We start from the raw sequence: 25487 nt of genomic DNA on the forward strand, positions 1-25487 counted from the left end.
GCAATGGAGTGTGCATTTTGTTCAATATGTCCACTGGAATCAAAAGACTGGAACATTCATCTTGGCACCTGAAGATGACCCATTGCTTGAGAAGATCCAGATAACGGTGCAGCACTACAATGTCCAGCTGTATGTTCCTCCTATGATGCAGTGCTACTAATGCACGCGATTTGGACACATGTTTATTCAATAGAAAGGGACTTCAGTTGTCAGTAATTTCTTAATTTATTCCATGACCACTTTTGATGCATAAAGCTTCATCTTCAAGTGCCACCAACTGCAAATAAGAGGAGGCGCTACTAGTGTTTAAATACTAGGAGGTTGACGTACAAAAATGAAAGCTACAGTTGTGAAAAGTGGTGTACTCGTATAACTATGTGAACATAAATGTGTGGCAGTTGGGCCAGTCTGTGAAGAGGGGTCGCACCCATGTCAAACACGTGTGGACACACACACACACACACACACACACACACACACACACACACACACACTCTCTCTCTCTCTCTCTCTCTCTCTCTCTCTCTCTCTCTAACTTTGAACTCAATAACAATGTAAACATTAAGTACCATATATTTTGGCAGATAACATGATAGTTGAAGCATAAAAAAGGGCATGCAAAATCAGGGTCATCTTATAAAACAAACATAAAATCTAGATTGAAATGTATATAAATTAAAACTATTTTAAAATAAATCACTCACCAATGCATTTAAAATGCTGCAATATCCTCACAATCATTAATTAAGAAAAGCAGCTCCTTGAGTACATCTTCACTTTGGTTGTTGAGCAGCTTGTCATAAGAGTCCCATTCTGCACCTTGTGAATCAACTTTCGCTTTGTTGTCAGTATTACATAACAAATTGTCCTCAGTGCCATACATAGCACTGGAAATCTCACACGTCTTGAAGCATTTGATCACTGATTCCACTGTAATTTTTTCCCATGATTTGATCACGAAATCACACAAAACGTCAAGTGATGCAGCCCGCATAGCTCCACCTTTCATATACTTTTTGCCATGTATCATCCAGTTGCTCCATTTGAATAGTTTATTCACAGAAATGCCTAAAGGTTTAGCACCTGGTGTAACAGCAATCTTAGTATTGCTTCGTGCTACGTGATTTTTGGTGTTCTCAGTTATGTGACTGCGAAACATATCCCACACCAGCAAACTTGATTGATTTAGTAGAGCACCTGGTCACCTCCGCCACACATTTTCCATCCACAATTTCACACCATTCTCGTCCATCCATCTCTTTTTGTGAAAATTTACAAAAATGCCTGGTGAAAATTTTATTTTAGGAATGGTTTTCTTCTTGAAAATGACCACAGGTATAAGATTTGTTCCCATCTTCCATGCATGTTAACACTATGTAAAACTAATGTTTTCATGGCCTGTACTTCTGACTTGTACAGTTTTTATGCCTTTTGTTTCCACAGTTCTGGTGTTTACCATATTCTAGTTCATCAGTATTTCATCCATATTTTCAATATGAGATAGTGGAAAGTTATATTTTTGCCTCATACAAATAATAAACTTATGAAACTCTTAACTTTATTGTGAAGATGTTTCAGTAATTTTTGTGCAATTTTTGTTTTCTGCCTATTACCATATTTTTTCTGCTTGTGAAACGACTGCACCAACGTACTGTTTCTTTAAATTCTTTGCCTTGCTTCAGATTGGCTCATGACAACTTCAATGCATAAACCCTAACCATTTTTCTTGTTACAACATAATAATTCTGCCTCTGGTCTTGCATCCATTGTGCAACATAATTTTCTAAACTTGGCCAGCAAGCTGTTCTATGAGGAGAGGAACACTCTTTGGCATTTTTTTAAAAAGCATCTCCAATCTTTCATCAGTCTCTTACTAACTTCTCTGTTATAGCAAAAGCCTTTGTTACAACAAAATTGTTTTGATTCTTTAGCTGCTTTATGACCTTTTAACTTGAATCTTGCTTCTTATTTCCTTCTTTTTGTTGGTTCTATCTTTGGGCACACACTTTAAAAATTTTACACCTGTCTTGAGGGTGGAAAGAGGAAGCCATGGTTGAGAGCCCGGGCCCACCTCTTTTATATGGCACCCTAAAGGTAGCGTTCAGCAACATCGACAGTTGAGGAGCAATAGTAGCTGCAAACGTCATCAGCATACAGGGAGGGCAACAGTGTCGACCACACAACTGCAGCTAGACCAATGGTCACCACTAGAAAAAGAGACACGCTCTAACTTGAACCGAGAATGTACGGTGGGGCGGCAAGAAGTTCTGGACAAATATCAGGAGTGAGTCCTGGAGACCACACTCATTTAGAGTAATGAGTATGTGATGACACCATGCCTTTTGCAAGTTATGATAAGATGTTGCTGCTGGGCTAAAGCTCAGCAGATAGCAGATTCCAGGCAGACCAAATTGTCAGCAGTAGAATGGTCTTGACAAGAACTACCCTGGAACAGAGCCAAAAGACCCTCAGACTCAATGTACTGACACAGCAGTCATACTTTCAAGAAACCAACCTCTAATTAGTACTTTCAAGAAACCTACCTCCCACAACAGAGCCAATGACTGGAGTCACAACTGCAGTTTGCATATGGAGTCCCTCTGCTCTGAACTCTTATCTTTCCCCACTATTATCTCTTCTCTGGGAGAAATCACGTATACCTACATGGTGTAACCCCATCCTCAGATCTGTCTCAGCCTATTTTTTACACTGAAAGACTCTGTAGACCCTATGGTTTTTTGCTGCCTGTTCCTGGGCATCCTTAATGGATTTCTGGACTCAGAGGTGGTGAACTCTGATGGCTTTATGGCGACAGATGAACTGTTTTTGCCTACGTACAAGCAGAGTGCAGAGAACTACGCTCCCTGCCGAACAGCTGCAGTGTATTCACTGCATGGCCACGGTTCGAGCCCTCAGCCACTTTTGTTCTTACACCAGAGAGACATTCTTAATCGGCAGTGACTCCCTGAGCAGTCTTCAGGCTGTTAACCAGTGCTACCCTCAGCATCCATTTGTTGAGACTATCCAGCATTCCTTTAAGACCTGCAGCAAGTTGGATGGTCAGTCATCTTCGTATGTACCCTGGACATGTGGGGATCCCAGGGAACAAACATGCTAACCGGTTGGTCAAGCTAGCTACAAGCATGAGACGGGGCACCAAAAGTGGACATTCAGTCGACTCTCTGCCGTCAATCGTTGGAGGCTTGGAATATAAATTGGTAAAGTCTGGTTTTTCCGAATACACCGCACACCATAAATGAGACTATGAACATGTGGCAGTCTTCCCTTTGTGCTTCTTGCAAGAAATCTATTGTTCTTTAATGGCTTCACATTAGCCACACTGCCACATTCTCCGACAATAGGATCCCCCCCCCCACCCCCCCCCCCTGTCGGTGTGGTGCGCATCTGACAGTGGCCCATATCTTACTGGAGTGCCCCAATTTGGCTACCTTACAATGAAACCTTCAACTTTCTGACAAGTTATCTCTGGTGTTCGTGGACTGACGCCAAAGTGGCTGATCTGGTTTTATGTTTTAACCATGAAAGTGATTTTTCATCGTCTCCATGGCTTAGGGCACATTGGCCTTGCTGGCTGCTCCAAACCAGGAGGGACATGGCTCCTACCCTTCCCTCCTTTTTAATTCTTCTTCTTCTTTTCCATCTGTAGTTGGTTTGATGTCTTGTCATCATTGTTCTCTTTCCTGAGATTTTATCATCTTGTCCATCTAGCTAGTTTTCTTTTGGTAAAGAAGGGTGTGGAAGCATCGGTATAATGCAGATAGTGCCTCTACCATGCCTAAAGTGCCTGCTGCTTTCTGGGTGGGGCAACTCTCCCTCTTCACCTTGTTACACGTGTCTCACTTCCACTTGCTTCTATCTCTTTGTTCTCTTGATTCTTGGATATAATATGCTTCATTAGGATTTATCTTTTGCATCCTTCCTCTCTGGGGACTATTCCCAGACTGACACTAAAGGATTGATGGACTGGTGACATTGTAGTTTGGTCCCTTTATCTCCATCAATCCAATCCAGTCCAATCGAAACAGTTTGTTGGTAGTAAGCCTCATCTGTCACTAGAGGGTAGGTAAAGTTGCAGCTGTATACCTCATTTGGTTTCATTGTCCCAGCTGATTGAAGCAACACGTTCACATTTATTTCGCAACATGGAAAAATTACTTGAAACAGCAACTGGAGGGTACTATGTGTCCCTATTGCACTGGTTGAGCGAAGAAATCGAGGAAGAAGTCCTCATTTGAAAAAAGATCCTCTTCCATGATGACAATACCTGAGTGCACACCTGCACAGTTTCTTTGGCTAAATTTATGCAATTAAAGTTTGAATTATTGCAACATCCACCATAATCAGTGGATTTGACTCCAGTGCTCCCCCCCCCCCCCCCCCTCCAGATTAAGGATGTACTGAATGACCTTCATCCGTAATGCATATAACCAATATTCTGAAATGTTTCAAGTGAAATGTGTACTGCAACGTTACCTTTTTATCCATAGCTTGTTTCTCTCGTGTCAGGGTTGCCAACTTTGTCTGGAGCCGAGCATTTTCCTCAGAAAGTTTACTGACCTTTTCCTTCAGTTCAGATGCCTAAATAAAAAGACACATCCACCTTCAAAATGTCTCCTATTTCAACTGGCAGTAACTACACAAAATCTAATTCAATTATTTGTAATAATGCTTTCAAGTATGGATAACTGAACATCAAACAAGTACAAATTATTGACTTCCTTAAATACACTTAAACTCATCTCAGTCTTACCTCCAAGTACGCTTGCTGCTCTATATGAGCTAGTTTATCTTCAAAATAAAGCCTCTGTGAATCCAGCTGTGATGTCAGGAGGTATGTAAACTCCAGCTGGACAGAGTCCATCTTTTCTTCACACTGCAGATGAAATCAAAACTTTGAGTAACGATCCTTTGATTTCTCTAATGCTGTTCATGAAATCATATGCTTGGAACGTAATTTATACAATTCACAGGACACATCAAATGGAGGAGAAAAATGCCATAAAGATCTACTTCCTTTGAATTCCAGTGCATGGTGCATAAACACACACACACATTATGGTGCAGCAGTGTTAGCCACAGAAGATAGTTTCCAGAAGCAGATCACCGTCATGGGCTTGTTACGTGCCTATCTGTTGTAAAATACTTCCTTGTAAATGTGACTGATCGTATGCCATCTCATTAGTTACTTATTTTTCATCTACGACTTCCTGATATCATTACAATATTAATTAAATTCATGAACAGCAACCTATTCCAGTTTTCCCATTTAAATTTCTGATATTTCTGCTTACACTACTTTCTTTCATACGCTACAGTATTTTGCAATCAGTATGCTAGAGATACATCTCATAAAAGTAAACAAATTGTGTTTTCTTACATTAAAGCAATACATTATTAATTTTACAAAATAAATAAAAAGAAAACACACCAATTTCACAACTAACTGGGATTTGCTAAATATAATGTAAGAAATTTATATGCTAGCTATACAAATGACTTCCTTATTTAATATTTACATCTTAGTGTGTACCTTTTACACAGCTCAATTTCTCTGAAGCTCAGAAACCACTTACTCATTTTCTGCAGTTCATGTATCTTAGGAAACTAGTAATTTTTACCAAGGAAACTAGTAATTTTTACCAAAGGTTTTCGTGTTGCCTTAATAGAAATCTCATTTTGTTGTATCTACACCAATTCTTATGGGGTGTTAACAACTTGTTAGCTCAACAGACTAAAAGATAATCAGCAGGTTTAATTTAAAGTTGTTTGTTTGCTGTCTTGTAATACAGTGCACCAGCCAAAATGCAGCCCCACTGTGAATGCTGTTCTCAAACAAGTGATGAGTTGGTTGAAATTCATAAGCAGCTGGAAATCGCCCTGACTACTATCAAACGATTGGCAGCTGCTGCAAATTGGTTTTTTGGACGAGCCCCTAAGAGTCATGTACCTGTGATATGTTCACCAGAGGTACCTCAAGTACTATCCTCTCTTGTGGATCCTATCTCCTCTGCTGAAAGTACACGATTTGTCATTACCAGTCCACCTAATTGTGAGTAGCTTGTCAAAGGCAGAACTAGGTGTCCTGTACCTGCTGGATGGGACCAAGGAGGACTCAGTGTGTTGTACCAAACCCTCTAACCAACAAGTTTGAGGTGCTATCTTTCACTGAAACTGGAACTGAGTCAATCAGGCTCACTTCACCTGTTTTGGGGAAACCTGTTGTGTCCAGTGTAAGGAGGAGGCAAATACAAAGGGGTGGGTCTAATAACTGTTGACAGTCCAAATGTTCGGCAAATGATGGTACACCTTAGGGAAATGGCAGCAAGGGATAGGAAAGGACACCAGATGCACTCAGTGTGTACGCCATGGGTTCTAACTCAACATGTTGAGAGGCTGTTATGGCAGCCCTAGAGGGAACAGGTTGCAACCAACTGCAGATAGTGACACACATTGCAACAAGTGATGCTGTTGTCTAGGCTCCGAGGTCATTCTGGGGTCATTCCATTAACTGGCAGAGAAGGTTGCAAATACCAGCCTTGCGTATGGAGTTTCAACAAAGCTCACACTTTGCAGCATTTTCCTCAGAACTGATCGACACCCTTTAATTCTGAGTCGAGTGGAAGGACTAAACCAAAGACTTTGAAGGTTCTGTGACAAGCTGGACTGTGACTTCCTGGACTTGCGTCATAGGGTTGAGAACTGTAGGAACCCCCTAAATAGGTCAGGTGTGCACTACATGTCAGAGGCTGCTACTCAGGTAGCTGACTGTGTGTGTGTGTGGAGTGTGCACAAAGGTTCTGTAGATTAGGTGACACTCTATCCAACCAAGATAACGATAGCTGTACGAAACCTGGATGTGTCAGTGTAAGACAGAAAGAAATGCCTCCCATAGGTGAGAATATTAAAATCCTAACGGTGAATCCTGAAGCACTTGCAACAAAGTGTCAGAGTTCAAAGTGCTCATGAAAAGCGGTGAAGCTCACATAATGCTTGGTACACAAAACTGGCTGAAACCGGAAATTGATAGGAGTGAGATTCTGGGGGAAAATTTAAGTGTATATTGAAAGGATAGGCAAATGGGCAAGGGAGGTGGTTTATTTATTGCAGTACACAAGAAACTCAAATCCAATGAGATAGAAATTGAAGCTGCATGTGAGATTGTTCGGACAAGACTCAGTATCAGGGATGAGCATAAAATTATAATTGGATCCTTCTATAGCTCACTGGACTCATATCCTTACTTATGTAACTGAAAACTTTAAAGAACACCTCAGTTAATTTGTATGTAAGTTCCCAAATCACATTGTAATCATCAGTTGAGACATTAATCATCCAACAATTAATTGGGAAAATTACAGTTTTGTTAGTGGTGGGCGTGATAAGACATCCTGCGAAACTTTACTAAATGCCTTCACTGGAAATGACCTAGAACAGATAGTTAGGACCCCACTTATGATGGAAATATATTGTATCTAATGGCAACAAACAGACCTGACCTCTTTGAGGATGTCCACATCAAAACAGGTATCAGTGACAATGATGCAGTTGTGGAGACAAAGATAACCAAAGTACAAAGGACAACTAAAATAAGCAGCAAGATATAAAAAATCAGTTGTGTCATATATCAATGAGGAACTTGAAGCTTTCAGCGTAGGTCAGGAGCATGTAGAGGAACTCTGGCTCAAGTTTAAAAGAATATTTGACCATGCACTGGATAGATATGTACCCAGTAGAATAGTTCATAATGGGAGGGAACCTCCATGGTATACAGAAACTGCAAAGAAACTTCTAACAGAGATTACTACATAATAGGCGTAAAACAAAGCGTAGGGCTATAGATGGAGAGATGATGAATGAAATGCATTTGGCTGTCAAGAGAGCAATGTGTGATGCATTCAATGACTACCATAGCAGAACACTGCAAATGAGATTTCACAAAATCCAAAGAAATTCTGGCCATATGTAAAGGCTGTCAGTGGCACCAAAGTTAGTGTCCAGTCCCTAGCGACTGACACAGGAATTGAAATTGAGGGTGGCAAAGCAAAAGCTGGAATGCTTAACTTCATTTTCAAATGTTACTTTACAAAGGAAAACCCAGGAGAACTGTCCCAAATTAATCCTCGTACCACTGAGAAGATGAAAGAAGTAAGTATTGGTGTTAGTGGTACTGAGAAACAGCTGAAATCACTAAAACTGAACAAAGCTCCATGCTCCAATGGAATCCCTGTCAGATTCTATAATGAATTTTTGGCTGAGTTAGCCCCTCTTCTACCTATAATCTCTCATAGATTCCTTGAACAAAAACCATGCCCATTTCTTGGAAAAGGCACAGGTCATATCCGTTTACGACAAGGGTAGCAGAAATGATCCACAAAACTTCCATCCAATATCCTCGACATCGATTTGCTGTAAAATCTTCGAACATATTCTGAGCTCAAACATAACGAGATTTCTTGAACAGAAAGACCTCCTCAATGCCAACTAGCATGGATTTCAAAAACATCGATCATGTGAAACCCAACTTACACTTTTGTACACATGACATACTGAAAGCTTTGGATCAAGGCAACTAGGCAGATACAGTGTTTCTTGATTTCCAAAAAGCATCTGACTCAGCACCACACCTATGCTTATTGTCAAAAGTACATTCATGTGGGGTTTCAAGTGAAATTTGTGACTGGATTGAGGACTTTTAAGTAGGGAGGACACAGCATTTTGTCTTGGATTGAGAGTCATTGTCAGGTGTAGAACTAACTCTGGATGTACCTCAGCGAAGTGTGTTGGGACCCTTGCTGTTCACATTGGATATTAATGACCTTGCAGACAATACCAACAGTAAAGTCAGGTTCTATGCTGATAATGCAGTTATCTATAATGAAGTACATCTGAGAGAAGGGGCATCAATATTCAATCAGATCTTGATATGATTTGAACATGGTGCAGAGATAGGCAACTTGCTCTACATGTTCAGAAATGTAAAATTTTGCACACCACAAAAGGAAAAAAACATAATATTCAATGACTATAATACCAATGAGTCACTGTTGGAACTGACCAACTCATACAAATACCTAGGTGTAGCACTTTGTAGGAATATGAAATGGAATGATCACAAAAGTTCAGTCATGTAAAACAGGTGGTAGACTTTGGTTTATTGGTAGAATACAGGGGAAGTGCACTCAGTCTACAAAAGAGATTGCTTACAAATCACTCTTACAACCAGTTCTAGAATACTGATCAAGTGTGTGGGACCCGCATGAGACAGGACTAACAGGGGATATGGAATGTATACAGAGGAGGACAGCATGAATGGTCACAGGCTCGTTTAATCCGTGAGAGAGTGTCACAGAGATAGGGAAGGAACTGAACTGGCAGACTCTTGAAGACAGACGTAAACTATCCCGAGAAAGTCTATTAACAAAGTTTCAAGAACAGGCATTAAATGATTACTGTACGGATATAGTATCACCCCTACATATCACTCACAAAGGAATCATGAGGATAAGATTAGAATAATTACTGCACGCACAGAGGTACTTAAACAATCATTCTTCCAGCACTGCATATGTGAATGGAACAGAGAGAAACTCAAATAACTGGTTTCAGACTATCAACATAGGTGTAGATATTTTCACACTTTTCGTGTAGATTTTTATTATCTAGATACAAGACCAAACAACTGTGCTTTATTAAGGGTGTGAAACTCATGGGCCACATGAGGCCCTTAAAGATTATTGTGCAGTCTGCTCCACCAGTACGTTTGTAATTATTATATCATCTTCAGGCAGGCACACTAAACACAACTAGTAGTGAATATTTTGGTAGGTAACTACTGCATGACAAGCCCAAAGAGTACAAAAGAGATTCCACTCAGATGATTTACAGATTCCTCCCTTCATAATGTGCTGCAGTCAGGTCCATGGAGCAACAGTGTTTGCTTTAAAAAAACAGAAGAGTGCACTGCTGTGCATTCAAGCACAAACAAATTATCGATCTTACCTTAAGTCTTCATCATTACGGTCTGTCATCACAGGTGTGTTGGTTAGTTCCTTAGGTCTGCCTGACACATATTGGTATAAGCTCTTGTGACTACGAAATCACAATGTTTTCCCACTGGTGTCAAGATCAGCATTCAAAACAGTTGTGGTACTGTGACTGCCTGCTGAACTGGTGTCCAGTAATAATTAATAAAGCAATTAACAATGAAGCTATTCCTCACCAATCGTGGTCATCTTCATTAATACAAATAAGTAACACACTTGAACACGAATGGCCCTATAATATCCTTTTATGAAACACTTTTACTTCAGTGTGCCATTTCTACCACAGCCACTGATAATGCATGACACCTGAGTTCGTAGAAACACAGGTTAAAGAGAAAAACATTCGAAACATTCCCCTCTCTATCCTCCTACTCCTTGTAGGAGCTGAGATTTTCTTTCTCCTTTCCCCACCTCATGCGTCACAGCTATATCAAAAGATTTTTGTCTTGTACAACATGATCTGTTTGGTGAGTTCTTAGAAGTAAAAGTCTAGACACAAGACTGTTTTTGACGAAATGTGGTTACTGAATGTTTATCTTTCATGGCTGATATAATGAAACACTTACATAGCTGTCAATCTCCAAAAATCGGGAGATTCAGAATGATCAAAAACTGTAGCTCATTTTCAGTGCAAGCCCGAGACAACTGATGTCTTTTCGTAGGGCATTACATAGCTATATAAAGGCTATGAAAACACAGATGAAAATACTAGAACTACTAACAATGTTCATTCCATATTCCTTATCTGTAGTGTCAACTAGGTAACTGGTATTAGGTTGAGATGTTTTTTGGTTTTAAATAAAAAAAATATGACTGCTGTAAAACAGTGTCTGCCTTTCTGTTTTGAGACATACCCGTGCAAATTCTAAACAAAAGATTGCCAACTGGATATTGGGCATATTCTGAAATTCTGCCAAAACGTCTTCTTTGCTACAATTCAGGATTAGTGTCTGCTCTTTCTCCTCATAAGATTTCACACATCAAATATCTGCACGTTGAAAGTTAGCTGGTATTATATAGTTTTAGTGTAGCTATGTCATTACAGACATCTGTAAAATTACCAAAATATTTAACTCCAGCTATGTAGCTCATTAGTATTCAGTTATATTTCAATATCGAGTAACACTGGAACAATCACAAGAACATATACAATACCTTTCTTCTTACAGATAAAAACAAAAATAGTATACTTTTCGCTACATATAAAACACTGAATCCAAATACTAAGTACATGACGAACAAGATAAACATGAAATAATCACTTATACAAAAATAAAGGCTTTCAGGGATTCAGGTAACAAAATAAAACTCATAACCATCCACCCTAAAAATTTATACCAATTATCAGAACACTGAATGATAAGTGACTTCAGTTAAGCACAACTCTGATTTGTATATCGATTAGAAACAGCTAATGAGAGGAGGATTCTGATCACTGGCCACAAAGGTGGAATACAGGTTGTCAAAACAAGTGTCTTACCTCTCACAATAATTATCTTACATTTGGGAAAATAATCGTATAGTCAGGAGGTGGAAATCTAGAGACTCCCTCCTAAATTGGGAGACATGGCATTGTATGCTCTTCCATGATTTAAATCAGAAAATTCAAGATAAAATCAGATCATTACGAACATGTTTGATCAAATTAAAGCACTCAAATGAAAGCTAGTTTCATGGAAAAAGTATGAAAAAAATGCAGATTTAATGCACTTACTGACATGCAACATGAGGAAATCTAGTTCAAGTGAAACAAGATCAAACAAAGCAGAAAATAAAGGAAAGGTAACCACTTACCTATATCAGAATGATGTGTGGAGCACAGAAATACATAACAGAAAACAGCATTTGCACTAACTTTTGAACACTAGCTCTTTTTCTCCACACACACACACACACACACACACACACACACACACACACACACACACATTTTGATATGTAATGTGGCTGCTTTCACATATGGCCCTGCCTCTTATTGGGTATGAAATGCCTGTGACTAGACTGCAGACGGAGATGATGGGTGGGTGAAGGGAAAGGTCTTGTACCTGGGCTGATCACAAGGAAAAGACACATGGGGTGCAGGACAGGGAGTAGGACTGGAACAGGAATGTATAAGGGTATTTGGTAAGCTGGGTGGGCAGTGGAACACTACCATGGGGAATGCCGGTAGGATTTTGGATAGGATATTCCTCATCTCAGGTCCTGATGAGAGGTAGTCGAACCCCTGGTGGAGGACATGGTTGAGCTTTTCAACGCCACGGTGATACTAAGTGACCAGAGGAGCACTGGTCGGTAGCTGGCTAACAGGTTTACTGGTGCCAGAGGAGCGAATGGCATGAGAGATTCGTTTATCGATGAGCCGGATTGGATATTGTTGGTCAATAAAGCCTCTGGGAAGGTTATCAGTATATTTCAACAACTCCAGCTTTCCACTGCAGATGCAACATCCTCAGATGGCATGGCTATAAGGAAGAGCCTTTTTGACATGGAAAGGGCGACAGCCACCAAAGTGGAGATACTGTTGGTGGTTGGTGAACTTGATGTGGGCATATGTATTTATGGAAGCATCTGAGAGGTGGAGATCGAGATCACAGAGGGTGGCTCGATGAGTCGAGAGGATCAGTTGAAGCAGGTTTGGGAATAGATGTTAAGGTTATCAAGGGAAGAGCAAAGCTTGTTCTTCTCATGTGTCAAAATCTTGAAAATGTCCTCCTCCAGACTTCCCATAAATAAGTTGACATAGGGTGGTGCTATGAGTACCCATGGCAGTACCACAGATTTGTTTGTAGATTTGGCCTCCAAAAGTGAAATAATTGTTGGTCAGTATGTGGTTGACTAGAAGGATTAAGAAAGAGGTGGTGAGTTTGATACCATGATGTTGGGAAAGGTAAGGTTCCCCAGATGCAAGCCCAAAGACATGGGGGATGTTGGTGTACAAGGACATCACACCAGTGACCAACAAGGAGTCTGATGGTAATGGGACAGGAACTGTGGAAAGTCAGTGAAGGAAGTGAGCAATATCTTGCATGCAGTATGGGAGATTGTGGACAATAGTTTGGAGGTGTTGGTCGGCAGAGGCAGAGGTTCGTGCTATGGGAGCACTGTATACAGCCACAATGGAACAACTAGTAGGGAGACCTGTGGGGTTGTTTTTGTGGAGTTTGGGAAGTAGGCAAGAGGTAGGAGTGTGTGGGGTTGCTGATGTGAGAAGAGAGATGGATTCAGGTGTCAGGTTTTGGGATGGACCTACAGCCTTGAGAAACTGCTTGAGGTCATGTTGGGCTTCTGAGATGGTATCATGGTTATACAATTTGTATGCAGATGTGTTAGAAAGTTGGCAGAGATCATCAGCCAGGTAGTCACTATGATGCATGAGCACTGTGGTGAAGCTATTGTCTGTGGGATGGTGATAAGGTCTGGATTGTTTTACAGGTTACAGATAGCATGTGTTCTGTAGAAGTGATGTTGGATTCACTAGGGAAGGATTTAGTAAAGGAAGGTGAGGCCAGGTTAGAGGTGAGGAATTTTTGAATAATTACTAGGGGATTACTGGTTGGAAAGGGGTAGTATAACATGATGTGGGAAAAGGCTGAGATGATGATGATGATGATGATGACTGGTTGGAAAGGGGGAGTATAACATTTGGAGGTAGATTGGAACTGTTTTGTTCTGTATATGGTTTTGGTTGGCTGCTGTCAGTGTGTTGTGTCGCAAAGAAATGTTTCCACTGCAATAAGAACTAGTAAAGGAAAGAATTTCCTTTAGAAGTCCAGCATGGCTGAAATTATGTTTGGGGCTAAAGGTAGAAAGAATTGAGACTTCTGCAGGGGTAAGAGTTTTTGGCAGAAAAATTAACAACAGTGTTACAGAATGAGTGTTTAGGAGTAGTGTGTTTCATGGACGGTGGACGAAGGTTTTGGGGATGAGGAAGACAGAGTATGTCAGCAAGGCATGGTCGGGGAGCTATGAGAGGTTTATAACTGCCCTTTCTCTGAATGTTAATTTTTTAAATGTTTGTTATCAAGAATAAGATAGTAAAAGAGAGGAAGCAGGAGTATAATGATGAGAGGAGGAATTAATATCAGTGGAGCCTATGTTGGTGGGCCACCTTTAACATGATGATGCATGACTATGGAAAGAAAACCAAAAGTTTTTGCATCAGACTTGATCTTGTAATTAAATGGTACTAAAGAAATGACATCAGACTTTATTTTCTGGCTATGGAATGAGATAGGTTTATTCAAGGAACGTGCAATAAGCACTAAAGGCTGCGACAATGGCGGCTGATCCATTGCATCAGAGTATTGAGAATGACCGATAATGAATACTTGCTGAAAGACATTAAAAATAGATGAAGAAAAGGAATAAATTAAATAATAAGTACTAATTACAGTGTGTGTGTGTCTATATATACACACAATAAAAAACACACAAACACACACACAAATATCAAGCTTTCGCAACCCATGGTTGCTTCATCAGGAAAGAGGGAAGGAAGGGGAGAGACAAAAGGATGTGGGTTTTAAGGGAGAGGGTAAGGAGTCATTCTAATCCAGGGAGCGGAAAGACTTACCTTAGGGGGAAAAAGGGACAGGTATACACTCGCACACACACACACATATCCATCCACACATATACAGACACAAGCAGACATATCTCCCTTAAAATCCAAATCCTTTAGTCTTTCCCTCTCTTTCCCTCTTTCCTGATGAAACAACCGTGGGTTGCGAAAGCTTGATGTTTGTGTGGTTTTTATTGTGTCTATCTACCTGCGCTTTCCCGTTTGGTAAGTATATGAGCGAGGTTTCTAAGGCTGCCACCACCTCTCGCATCCCAGTGTCCATCGTTCACAGTCATTCCAGTCTCCTTCATTAAGACCTCTCGCTGCCATTGCTTTGTTGACGTTGTCTTTCTAGCATCTTGCAGGTCTACCGCGCTTTCTTCTTCAATGCGGAGTCCATTGCCATACCCGTTTTGGCCATCTTGTGTCTGGCATACACTGTAAGTGACCATACCAGAGTAGGCGCTTCCTTTCTATGTAGTCTAGGATTGTGTTTTTGACAGTCATAACCTCTCTGATCCTATCATTTCTAATATGGTCAAGTCTGGAGTATCCATAACTCCGTCTCCAGAAATCCATCTCAACAGCCAGCAGGCGATCTTTCTGCCTCCGAGTTAGTTCCCACAACTCTGCACCATATGCTGTGATACTTTCAATAATTGTGTGGTAGATGGTATGTTTTGTTCTGCGCGTTATGTTTTTGTTCCAGAGAATACCATTTAGTTGTTTTATGGCTCGCTTGCCCTGGCCTATTTTATTGTTTACATAATCCATACTTCTACCATTGGACAACAGTGGCACTCCCAAGTACTTAAAATTATGACACCCTTTAACAGTATCAGAACCGAGCCGTAAGTCGTTAACAGTATTTTCTCCCACTTTCAGATATTCTGTTTTAGATACGTTTATGACAAGACCCCATTTTTCATATTCTTCTTTTAATTTGCGGAGCATGTAATTTGCATCTCCCTCATCTCCAGCTACCAACACTTGGTCGTCAGCAAAAAATAGAGTGAACAAGATCTTGTCATCTATAGGAACACTTGGTCGTCAGCAAAAAATAGAGTGAACAACATCTCGTCATATATAGGGACACCCATTCCTCCGCATTTCCTTTTCCATGATTTTACTGCCTCCTCTAGGTAGATCTTAAGAGTGTAGGGGCAAGTGTGCATCCCTGGCGTAGTCCCTTTGTCACCTCAAACTCTTGAGATAGTTGATTTCTCACTTTAACCAGTGCCATACAACCTTGGTAGAGGAGTCTGACAGCTTTCACATAGCTCAGTGACACACTATTATCTATTTAACTTGTCCATAGCTTGTTCTGTGGAACTGTGTCATAAGCTTTCTGGAGGTCTACAAAGACAAGGTGGGTTGAAAGGCCCCTTGCTGTCCTTTTCTCTGCTAGGTTTTTGAGGGTAAATACTCCATCGGTACAGGAGCAACCAGATCTGAATCCATTTTGTTCTTCAGATTCAGTTATTTCTTCTTCTATCCTCCTTTTTAGGATACGGCCATGGACTCTTGCCATGGATGGCATCACACAAATACCACATTAGTTTGCATAATTCCTCCTGTTGCCCTTCTTAAATATTGATGTAATTGTTGTTTTTTTCCACTCCTTTGGGGCTTCGTCACCTCTAAGGCATTTGTCAAAAATCACTGCCAATATCTCAAAGAGTTTTGATGGTGCTGCTTTAACCAGTTCTATATAAATTAATCCTGGACCTTGCAACTTTCTGTTTTTCATGGCATTAATTGCATTTTGGACTTCCTATGGGGTTATCGGTGGTATATTATAATTACTGTTTCAATGCCTGGTGGGTTCTCAGTGAATGCAGCTCTGTTCTCAGTTAGTAGTCCTTGGTAGTGTTGTACCCATTCCTGCATGCTAATGAGGTTTATATTTGCTTTATTTTTATTCTGTGTTCTCATTGTTTCTAATACCTTCCAGGCTTTATTTGCTCGTATATTCCCCATGCTTTTTTCTATCTCTTCACCAGTTTTCTGCCAGGCCTTGTTTTTTGCCGTAATTATTGTTTTCTGTGCATCTTTTCTCCACTCTCTGTATTCCAGGCAATCATTGTCTGATCTTGAGTTCAACCATTTATTATGAGCTTTCTTCTTGCTTTCTACCTTCTCTTGTACCAAGTGGTTCGACCACTCATCACATATTCTATTACTCTTTTGGATTTCTTTTTTTCCCAGTGCTTCATAAGGTGTGTTATGGATGGCTTCTTTAACCATCTTGTACATCTTATCTGCAGAGGTTTCTTCAATGGCAGCAAGTTTTTCTGCTAGCCTTTGCTGGTACAAGAAGCGGGTAGAACTATGGTAAAGGCTTTGTAAATTATATTGAATATTATTGGCTTTCTCTGGTTCGGCTTTCACTTGAATTTCTGTGTCTTTGATACACTTGAATAATATCTTAGACATTAGCACGAAATGGTCTGATCTGCACTCTGCACCTCTGATAGCCCTCACGTCTTGTACTACTAGCTTTGTTGTTTGCTTTATTATGACATAGTCTATAATGGACTTGAGGTTAATGCTTGGTTTCGTCCATGTGTATTTGTGGATGTCCTTATGCTTGAACCATCCATTCATAATTCTTAAGTCATTTTGCATGCAGAATTCTATCAATCTTTCACCATTATCATTTATGGTTTCTTCGCCATATTGTCCCACTATGTTGTCATTAGCTTTCCATCCTGTTCTGGCATTTAGGTCTCCTAGTAAAATGACTTCTTTGCGATTCCCTATATTTTAAAGAGATCTTGCAAGTTGAGTGTAGAATAAGTCTTTCTTCGCTACATCAGCGTCGTTGATTGGTGAATATTCATAACAATATAATTTAACTCAATCAATATGTTAGTACATGAACCACCTTTTAGCCTATCTGTACATCCATCCAGGAGGAATGCTAGGAAACAAGAGAGTAAAAGATGGTGCTGAGACACCAGCATTTGTCTTCCTTAAAACAAATCATGAATGAAATACAGTCACAGGATGAACTCCTTAGTAATTTATTAATATTTGAGATCAGGAAGCTGTGGGGATAGAATTAAATATTGTATCATAGGTTGACCAGGGCAAGGGGAGAGGGGAATAGAGAGGTAGGCTTTTTCTTGGCTGTAGGTAGGTCCCCCATGTGGGTATAAGACAAGAGTAGCTGCAACAGCTTCCACAAAATGGTGCTGGGAATGCTGTTCCCAGTGCTGAAAGGCAAGAGTTTCTATTGCAAGTGATGGCAATCCTGCCATATGCCCGCATGCGACAACCAACAGTAGAAAAAAGAGCCTATCTCTCTGATCTCCCCCCCCCCCCCCCCCTCCCCCACACCCCTCCCCAAATCAACCACTCTCATCTCTCATGGCTCCATGTCCGCCAACCATGCCTTAATGGCTTACTCCGTCAACCCCCCTAAACCTAATTTCAACCATGTCGGGTTTGTAAATGACCATCTTTCGTTTGCTAGTTCTCTCTAGTGGAAACATTTCTTTGTCACATCCCTCCTCCCCCCACTGACCATTGACAACCGCCAACCAAAACCCCATAAGAAACTTGTTTAAAATAGTTCCAACCCTCCCTCCAACTGCGATTCTCCTCTCTCCCACCCAGTCATCCCCCGGTAATCTTTCAGGAATTTCTCACTTCAAACCTGGTCTCACCTTCCTTTCCTAAATCTCTTCCCAGTGAATCCAACATCATTCCTATAGAACTCTTGCAATCCAGACCTTATCATCCTTCCTGCAGACAAAGGCTTCAATTAGGGGTCATGAATCGTAGTGGCTATCTGGATGATGGTCTCTACAAACTTTTTAACACCTCTGCATACAAACCTTACGGCCATGACCCCATCTCAGAAGTCCAACATGATCTCAAGCAGCTTCTCAAGGCTGCAGTTCCATTCCAAAACCTAATACCTGAATCCATATCCCTCCACACACCAGCAATCCCACACATTCCTACTTTTTACCTACTTTCCAAACTCCACAAACCCAACACCACAGGTCTCCCTACTACTTGTCCCATTGTGGCTGCATACAATGCTCCTTTGTCACAACCTCCGACTCCTCTGCTGACCAACACCTCCAAACTATTGCCCACAACCTCCCATCGTACAGACAAGATATTGCTCACTTCCTTTACTGCCTCTCTACACTTCCTGTTCCATTACCACCAGAATCCTTGTTGGTCACTGTTGATGTGATGTCCTTGTACACCAACATCCCCATACGTTCATTGTGTTTCATCCATGGAATGTTCTCCCAGCCGTATGTCAGTTTACGAGACTGGAGCTGCTACTCCTCAGTTTGCATCACAAGGGCTGAGTGCGCCCTGCTTGCCAATAATGCTCGGCAGACCAGATGGTCACCCACTGCTAGTCCAGTGTGACAGCACTTAACTTCGGTAATCTGATGGGAATTGGTGTTACCACTGCGGGAAGGCCATGGTTTTTTTTTTTTTTATTTATGAGGCACACTGAAAAGCAAAGTGTATGCTAACAATCCTCACACAATAGTCAACCTTAAACAGAACATTGTTAGAGAAATTAACATCACGCCTGAAGAATTACAGAGTGTTGCTGGAAATGTCATCACACAAAATCAGTGATGCCTAGCTGCCCATGGCCACTACCTCCAGCATCTCATATAAACAGGTAACTACACAGTTTTTAACATTACTATTTGTATTCTTTTTTAGTTTGTTCACTGTTACTTTAATGTCAGGTGCGAGGCATACCTTTTTTATGTGGCACACCTTGTATGTCAGCTATGCTGTAGTTACTGTACAACAATTCTATGTGGGGATTACGAGTAACCAACTGTCTACCTGCATGCATGGCCAACTGCCAAACTGTGGTGAACTGCAACCTTGGAACATCCAGTTGCCGCACATGATGCGTACCACAACACAAATGTCTTCAATAGCTGCTTCACTATGCAGACCATTCAGATACTCCCTTACTGCGCAGGTTTCTCTGAACTACGCAGATAGGAATTGTCTCTCCAACACTTCCTGTGCTCTTGCAATCTCCCTGACCTACACCTCTGCTAACCAGTTCCCCCTGACTTTTCCCTTCTCTCTTCAGTCTACACCACTCCTGCTCTGTCCAGATCATGCAATGTCTTCTCCCATCACTCTTCCTCTTCGTACAGCTCTTTTTGCTGTACCCTTTGTATTCTTATTTTCTTGTCGTGTGGCTGCAGTGACACCTGTCCAAACACCTGCCTCTTTCCTGCTACCACTACTTGTGTCCTTGCCTACTCCCTCCATCAGTTTAGGCAACTACTTTCAATAATCACATATCAATAGTCACTCTTGCCGTAGCCATGGGAGTGTGCGTTTGAGTATCTGTGTGGGTGCGTGGGTGCTATTGCTAGAAAAAGTACTAGTGCCCAAAAGCTAGTAAAAATGCTGTTTTCTGCTGAATGTTTCTGTGCTCCAGGCATCGATCCATTATAGGTGAATGGTAGCCTTTCCTTTATTTTATGTACTGTTCCATCCAGGAATTTTGGTTATCGTTGGGCATCACATGAAACAAACGCATAAAAAAATGTTGAACCTCAAAAAGGTTGAATCTTGATATGCAAATTTTAAATTACTGGAAAACTAGTTTTCTTTGTTCTCTTCAATTTACACAATAAACACTGGAACAGTGCCTAATGAAAAGCATGCGGTGGTAATTGAGTTCAGTGTGATTCAGATCTGGTCATAAAATTTTGTGACGATGACATACCTGCATTTCATAAATATATGCCAGCCTGGTTTGAAAATACAGGAAAATCTGTGTATGATATTATTTCCATGTATGGAAGTACTTATCGATGGGAGCAGCTATTTTCATTTATGAAAGGAAATAAATCTGTGATTTCAGACATTTTAAAAGTAATTACTGCTGGTATGCTTTCTTTCAAAATAGGGAACATATTGGCAGGAAATAGATGTCAAGTGTCAGGAAGAAAATATTAATATAAGCGTTGTTATTGTGATTTGTTCTATAATTTTCTAAATAAATTTACATTTATGTGAAAACTGATTCTGAAGTCTCTCTCTCTCTCTCTCTCTCTCTCTCTCTCTCTCTCTCTGTGTGTGTGTGTGTGTGTGTGTGTGTGTGTGTGTGTGGGTGTGTGTGTCCTCTAAATTTGATCCTTGTTCATTTGGTCACACATGTCAGCTTTTGTGCTAGGCACTCTTGTTCTTTTATGAAACTACAGGAGTTTAGTTCTGCCTTAACGAACCATTCATAGATTGAGGACTGATCTTCAATGCCATACACCTGCTTACACATTTTCAAGTGTAGTTTTGCATTGGCTTTTTTGCCCGTGTACTATATTCCAGAGAGAAATTCAGTAGTCTGAAACAACGCATATCAGGGCTATGGAAATTGAACCGTAGAATCATTATAGGAGACATTTCTTTGTTTAAGGCAACTTTTTATTTTTATCAGATGACAAGCCCATAGTGAGTTAAAATATGTTCTTGTTATAACTTCAAGTTGAACAAATATATTCCAAGGAAGACGCAATACATCAAAGTCACAGATCAAGTAAACAGAGTAAGACGTGTGTACACTGTAACAGTCAAATCATAACTGAGTCCAAGTCTAGCGGCTACTGGCTGGCTGGCAGACAGCGCCACATGTAGAGGACGCGCATAACTGTGCGGTGGCACTTTGAAAGATCAGCGAGTCACAACACTTTTCCCCCCCTTTGAATTTTTTGGACAGGTCTTGATGGAGGTGGCCTGTAGATTGCTAACGTCCATAGGTGTTGTTTGACTGGCCGTAAAGTCTCGAGGAGGAGGCTTCCCATATGGACAGAAGTGTCCCCGATGATAACGGGTAGAGATGACAGGAGACATGGGGGTCGAATCTGCTGGGGCCCCGTGCACCAATCTGCCCATTGCGGCAAGTCCGGTTGTTATAACAGGAGACATGGGCGACGTGTCCGCGTCCGTAGGAGAAGGAGGCGAGTAGAGTTGAACCGACAGATGATGGTCATCTGATTCCTGCATGGGCATGTCTCCTGGTGGAGTCAGTTCTTGTGCTGGCACCGAGATGATGATCTCAAATATTAATAAATTACTAAGGAGTTCATCCTGTGACTGTATTTCATTCATGATTTGTTTTAAGGAAGACAAATGCTGGTGTCTCAGCACCATCTTTTACTCTCTTGTTTCCTAGCATTCCTCCTGGATGGATGTACAGATAGGCTAAAAGGTGGTTCATGTACTAACATACTGATTGAGTTAAATTATATTGTTATGAATATTCACCAATCAACGACGCTGATGTAGCGAAGAAAGACTTATTCTACACTCAACTGACAAGATCTCATTAAAATATAGGGAATCGCAAAGAAGTCATGAGAGATTCCAGTATCCTGAGCATCAGGTAGAGCCGAAGGTGGTGTAGCGGCATCCGGAACAGCCGTTGCCGGCACATGAGGCCGAAGCTGGTCCGAATGACGCACTGCAACACCTGTGTCCGTCTGGATTTCATACAGGCATTGGCCATGGTGTCATAAGATGCGGCCAGGACTCCGTTTTGGCCACCTGCCATATCCCCGTACCCATACAAGGTCGTCGGTGGTGAACCGGCCAAGCGAAGCCACACACGGCCGTGAGGTGGAAGGCCGCAGAAGATGAAGTAGCATGCGGGAATGTCGGCCATGTAAGAGCTAAGCCGGTCTGTGGTCGCCCATGGGGGTGAAGCGGTAAGAAGCCAGAAATTGGAGAAGCACATGATCAGCAGAAGAAGTCAGGAGTTTCCTCATCTGAGCCTTAAATGTGCGGACCAGTCATTCAGCCTCACCGTTTGACTGTGGATGGAACGGAGGGGCCGTGACATGCATGACGCCATGATGGGCACAAAAATCCGCAAAATCGGAAGAGGCAAATTGCGGACCATTATCAGTAACGAGAGTAGAGGGAAGGCCTTCCAAAGAGAAAATGCGAGCTAGAGCATTGGTGGTTGCGACGGTAGTAGGCGATGTGCAACGGACAATGAAAGGAAAGTTAGAGTAGGTGTTAGTAATGAGAAGCCAGTAAGTACCTAAAAAAGGTCCCGCAAAGTCAGCATGAATACGCTCCCAGGACTTCTCAGGCGAAATCCACGTTGACAAAGATGACTTCAGGGCGGCGGTCTGTGACGCACAAGGACCGCAGGCAGTGACCATGTGTGCGATTCCAGAGTCGATGCCGGGCCTGTGCACGTGACAGCGCACCAGAGATTCTGTGCGAGAGATACCTCAGTGCCCTTCGTGAAGGAGGCGCAAGACCGAAGCACACAAAGATGCAGGTACCACAACACACGGCGAAGCATTGTCGGTGGACAGGAGGAGAACACCGTCCCTAGCCGTGAGGCGGTAACGCAAAGCATAGTAGTTCCGCAACGGATCAGAAGTCTTAGTGGATGGACGATCCGGCCAACCCTTCTGAATACAGCGTAAAACCCAGGAGAGGGTAGGGTCAGAACCCATAGCAGCCAGCAGCTGCCAGCCGGTCCCAGGTGATGGGGAACCCATCCACAACCCGCTGCTTGGCAACATCCAGTTGGATACACAAAGGTTCGTCCCCATCGAACGCCAGATAGGGCCAATGGGAAGGCGACACAGTGCAGCAGCATTCGCATGTTGAGTCGTCGGCCAGAAATGAATCTCATAATTGAAACGAGACAAGTAAAGAGACCAATGCTTGAGGCGGTGTGCAGCCTTGTCGGGAAGTGATGTTGATGGATGAAACTAGGAAACAAGTGGTTTGTGATCTGTAACAAGATGAAATTTGGATCCATAGAGAAAAACACCAAACTTATAAAGAGTATAAATGATGGCCAAAGCTTCTTTTTCAATTTGAGAATACTTTTGTTGGGCATCCGTGAGCGTTTTGGAGGCATAAACAATGGGTTGTTCAGAACCGTCAGAAAAACGGTGCACAAGGACTGCACCAACCCCGTATTGAGAGGCGTCCGGGGCAAGAACAAGATGTTGGCCAGGTCGATAAGTAGCCAGGCACGGGGCCTGTTTCAGCATAGTCTTCAATTTCTGGAAAGCCACATCACATGACGCGGACCAGTGAAAAGGCACGTTTTTATGCAACAGGCGATGCAATGGCTGAGCCACTGAAGCAGCAGACGGTAAAAACTTTTGATAGTATGCTATTTTCCCCAAGAAGGCCTGCAGTTCCTTAACAGATGTAGGGCGAGGAAGGGCATCGATCGCAGCGACAGTTTGCTGAAGTGGACGAATACCATCCCGAGAGAGTTGAAACCCCAAGTACGTGATAGATGCCTGAAAAAATTTTGACTTCTGAAGATTACACTTAAGATCAGCAGTCTGTAAGACATGAAAAAGTGTGCGGAGATTTTGGAGATGTTCGTCAGTGGTGGAGCCCGTGACAACAATGTCGTCCTGGTAATTTATACACCCAGGGACAGTGAGCAATAATTGTTCCAAGAATCGCTGAAAGAGAGCAGGGGCGCTGGCAACCCTGAATGGCAATCGTTGGTATTGATTGAGGCCAAAAGGCATGTTAAGGACCAGAAACCGCCGGGAAGCAGCGTCGAGAGGAAATTGATGATAAGCTTCTGACAGGTCAAATTTAGAAAAATACTGGCCTCCAGCAAATTTAGTGAACAATTCTTCAGGCCGAGGCATAGGGTAAGTGTCGTCACTGGAAGTGACAGGAAGCAAGATCCCTGAAGCAGTGAGACAATCCCGCTCCCGTTTGACCTGATCACGAAGGGCCACAGGAATGGGCCGAGCTCGAAAAAACTTACGCCGAGCAGTGGGTTTGAGCGTGATACGAGCTTCAAAGTCGTTTGCATGGCCTAACCCAGGAGAAAAAAGGGATGAAAATGTCATTGACAAGGAATCCAATTGAGCATAAGGAATAGCATCAGAGACGATATTGACAGAGTCATCTATGGAGAACCCAAAAGGCACCGAAACCAAAAAGATTCTCCGTGTTACTGTGGTCGACCACAAATATGGGAACAGTGTGAATGACTGATTTGTAAGATACCTCACCATCAAATTGTCCCAAGAGAGAAATCTTCTGCTTATTGTAAGTCCGTAATTGCCCAGTGACAGGTGACAGGATTGGAGAACCCAACTGCAGATACATCTGAGAATTGATGATAGTGGCAGCAGAACCAGTATCCACCTGCATGCGAACATCTTGACCAAGTACTTGGACAGTGAGGAATAACTTCCCTGAAAGGGAAGAAGTACAATTGACAGACAACACACAATCAGAATCAGCGTCATGTTCATGAACATCATGTATGCGGTCGGATTTGCAAACGGATGACACATGACGCTTCTTTTTGCAATTGTGACACACGGCCCAACGTTGCGAACAATCTTCTCGTGAATGTTTCGTAAAACACCGTGGACATGAAGGAAGTTGCCGTGGGTTTTGCTGCAGTTTCTTAGGTTTGTTTACGGTTAGGCCAAGGCTGTGCTTGGGAGCGTACTGCGGCCACATCGGCTAGCGGGGACACGCCACACGCTTCGTCAACATTACACAGAGGTTGTATTTCCCTGACGTCGCCCCATGCCTCTATTTGCGGTCCAGCGGCACGAGAAACTTCAAAAGACTGAGCGAATGGATAGGACTTCATCAAGAGTCGGATTTGCGAACTGAAGGGCACATTGCCTAACTTCTTTGTTGGGCGCTGAACGGATAATAGCATCCCGTACCATGGAATCGGCGTAGGATTCTTTATGAACTTCAGTAACAAACTGACACTTTCTACTGAGGCTGTGAAGTTCAGCAGCCCAAGCGCGATAGGATTTATTCGGTTGTTTTTGACAATGATACATGCCATAAGTAGAATTACTGTCCTTGGCAGATTT

General features: G+C 42.0%; 1 protein-coding gene across 1 annotated transcript in view; it reads right to left on the minus strand.

The window, feature by feature from the left end:
- The window catches only part of LOC126418616 (BRCA1-associated protein), a 132306-nt gene that overhangs the window by 7693 nt on the left and 99126 nt on the right, over positions 1-25487 (minus strand). The window contains exons 8-9 of the mRNA XM_050085456.1: positions 4772-4894; positions 4495-4599 (exon numbers count right to left, since the gene is read on the minus strand). Of these exons, the coding sequence (XP_049941413.1) occupies positions 4495-4599; positions 4772-4894 (228 nt within the window). The remainder of the gene's footprint in view (positions 1-4494; positions 4600-4771; positions 4895-25487) is intronic.

The sequence above is a fragment of the Schistocerca serialis genome, chromosome 9, assembly GCF_023864345.2.
Source record: "Schistocerca serialis cubense isolate TAMUIC-IGC-003099 chromosome 9, iqSchSeri2.2, whole genome shotgun sequence".
NCBI classification, from domain to species: domain Eukaryota; kingdom Metazoa; phylum Arthropoda; class Insecta; order Orthoptera; family Acrididae; genus Schistocerca; species Schistocerca serialis.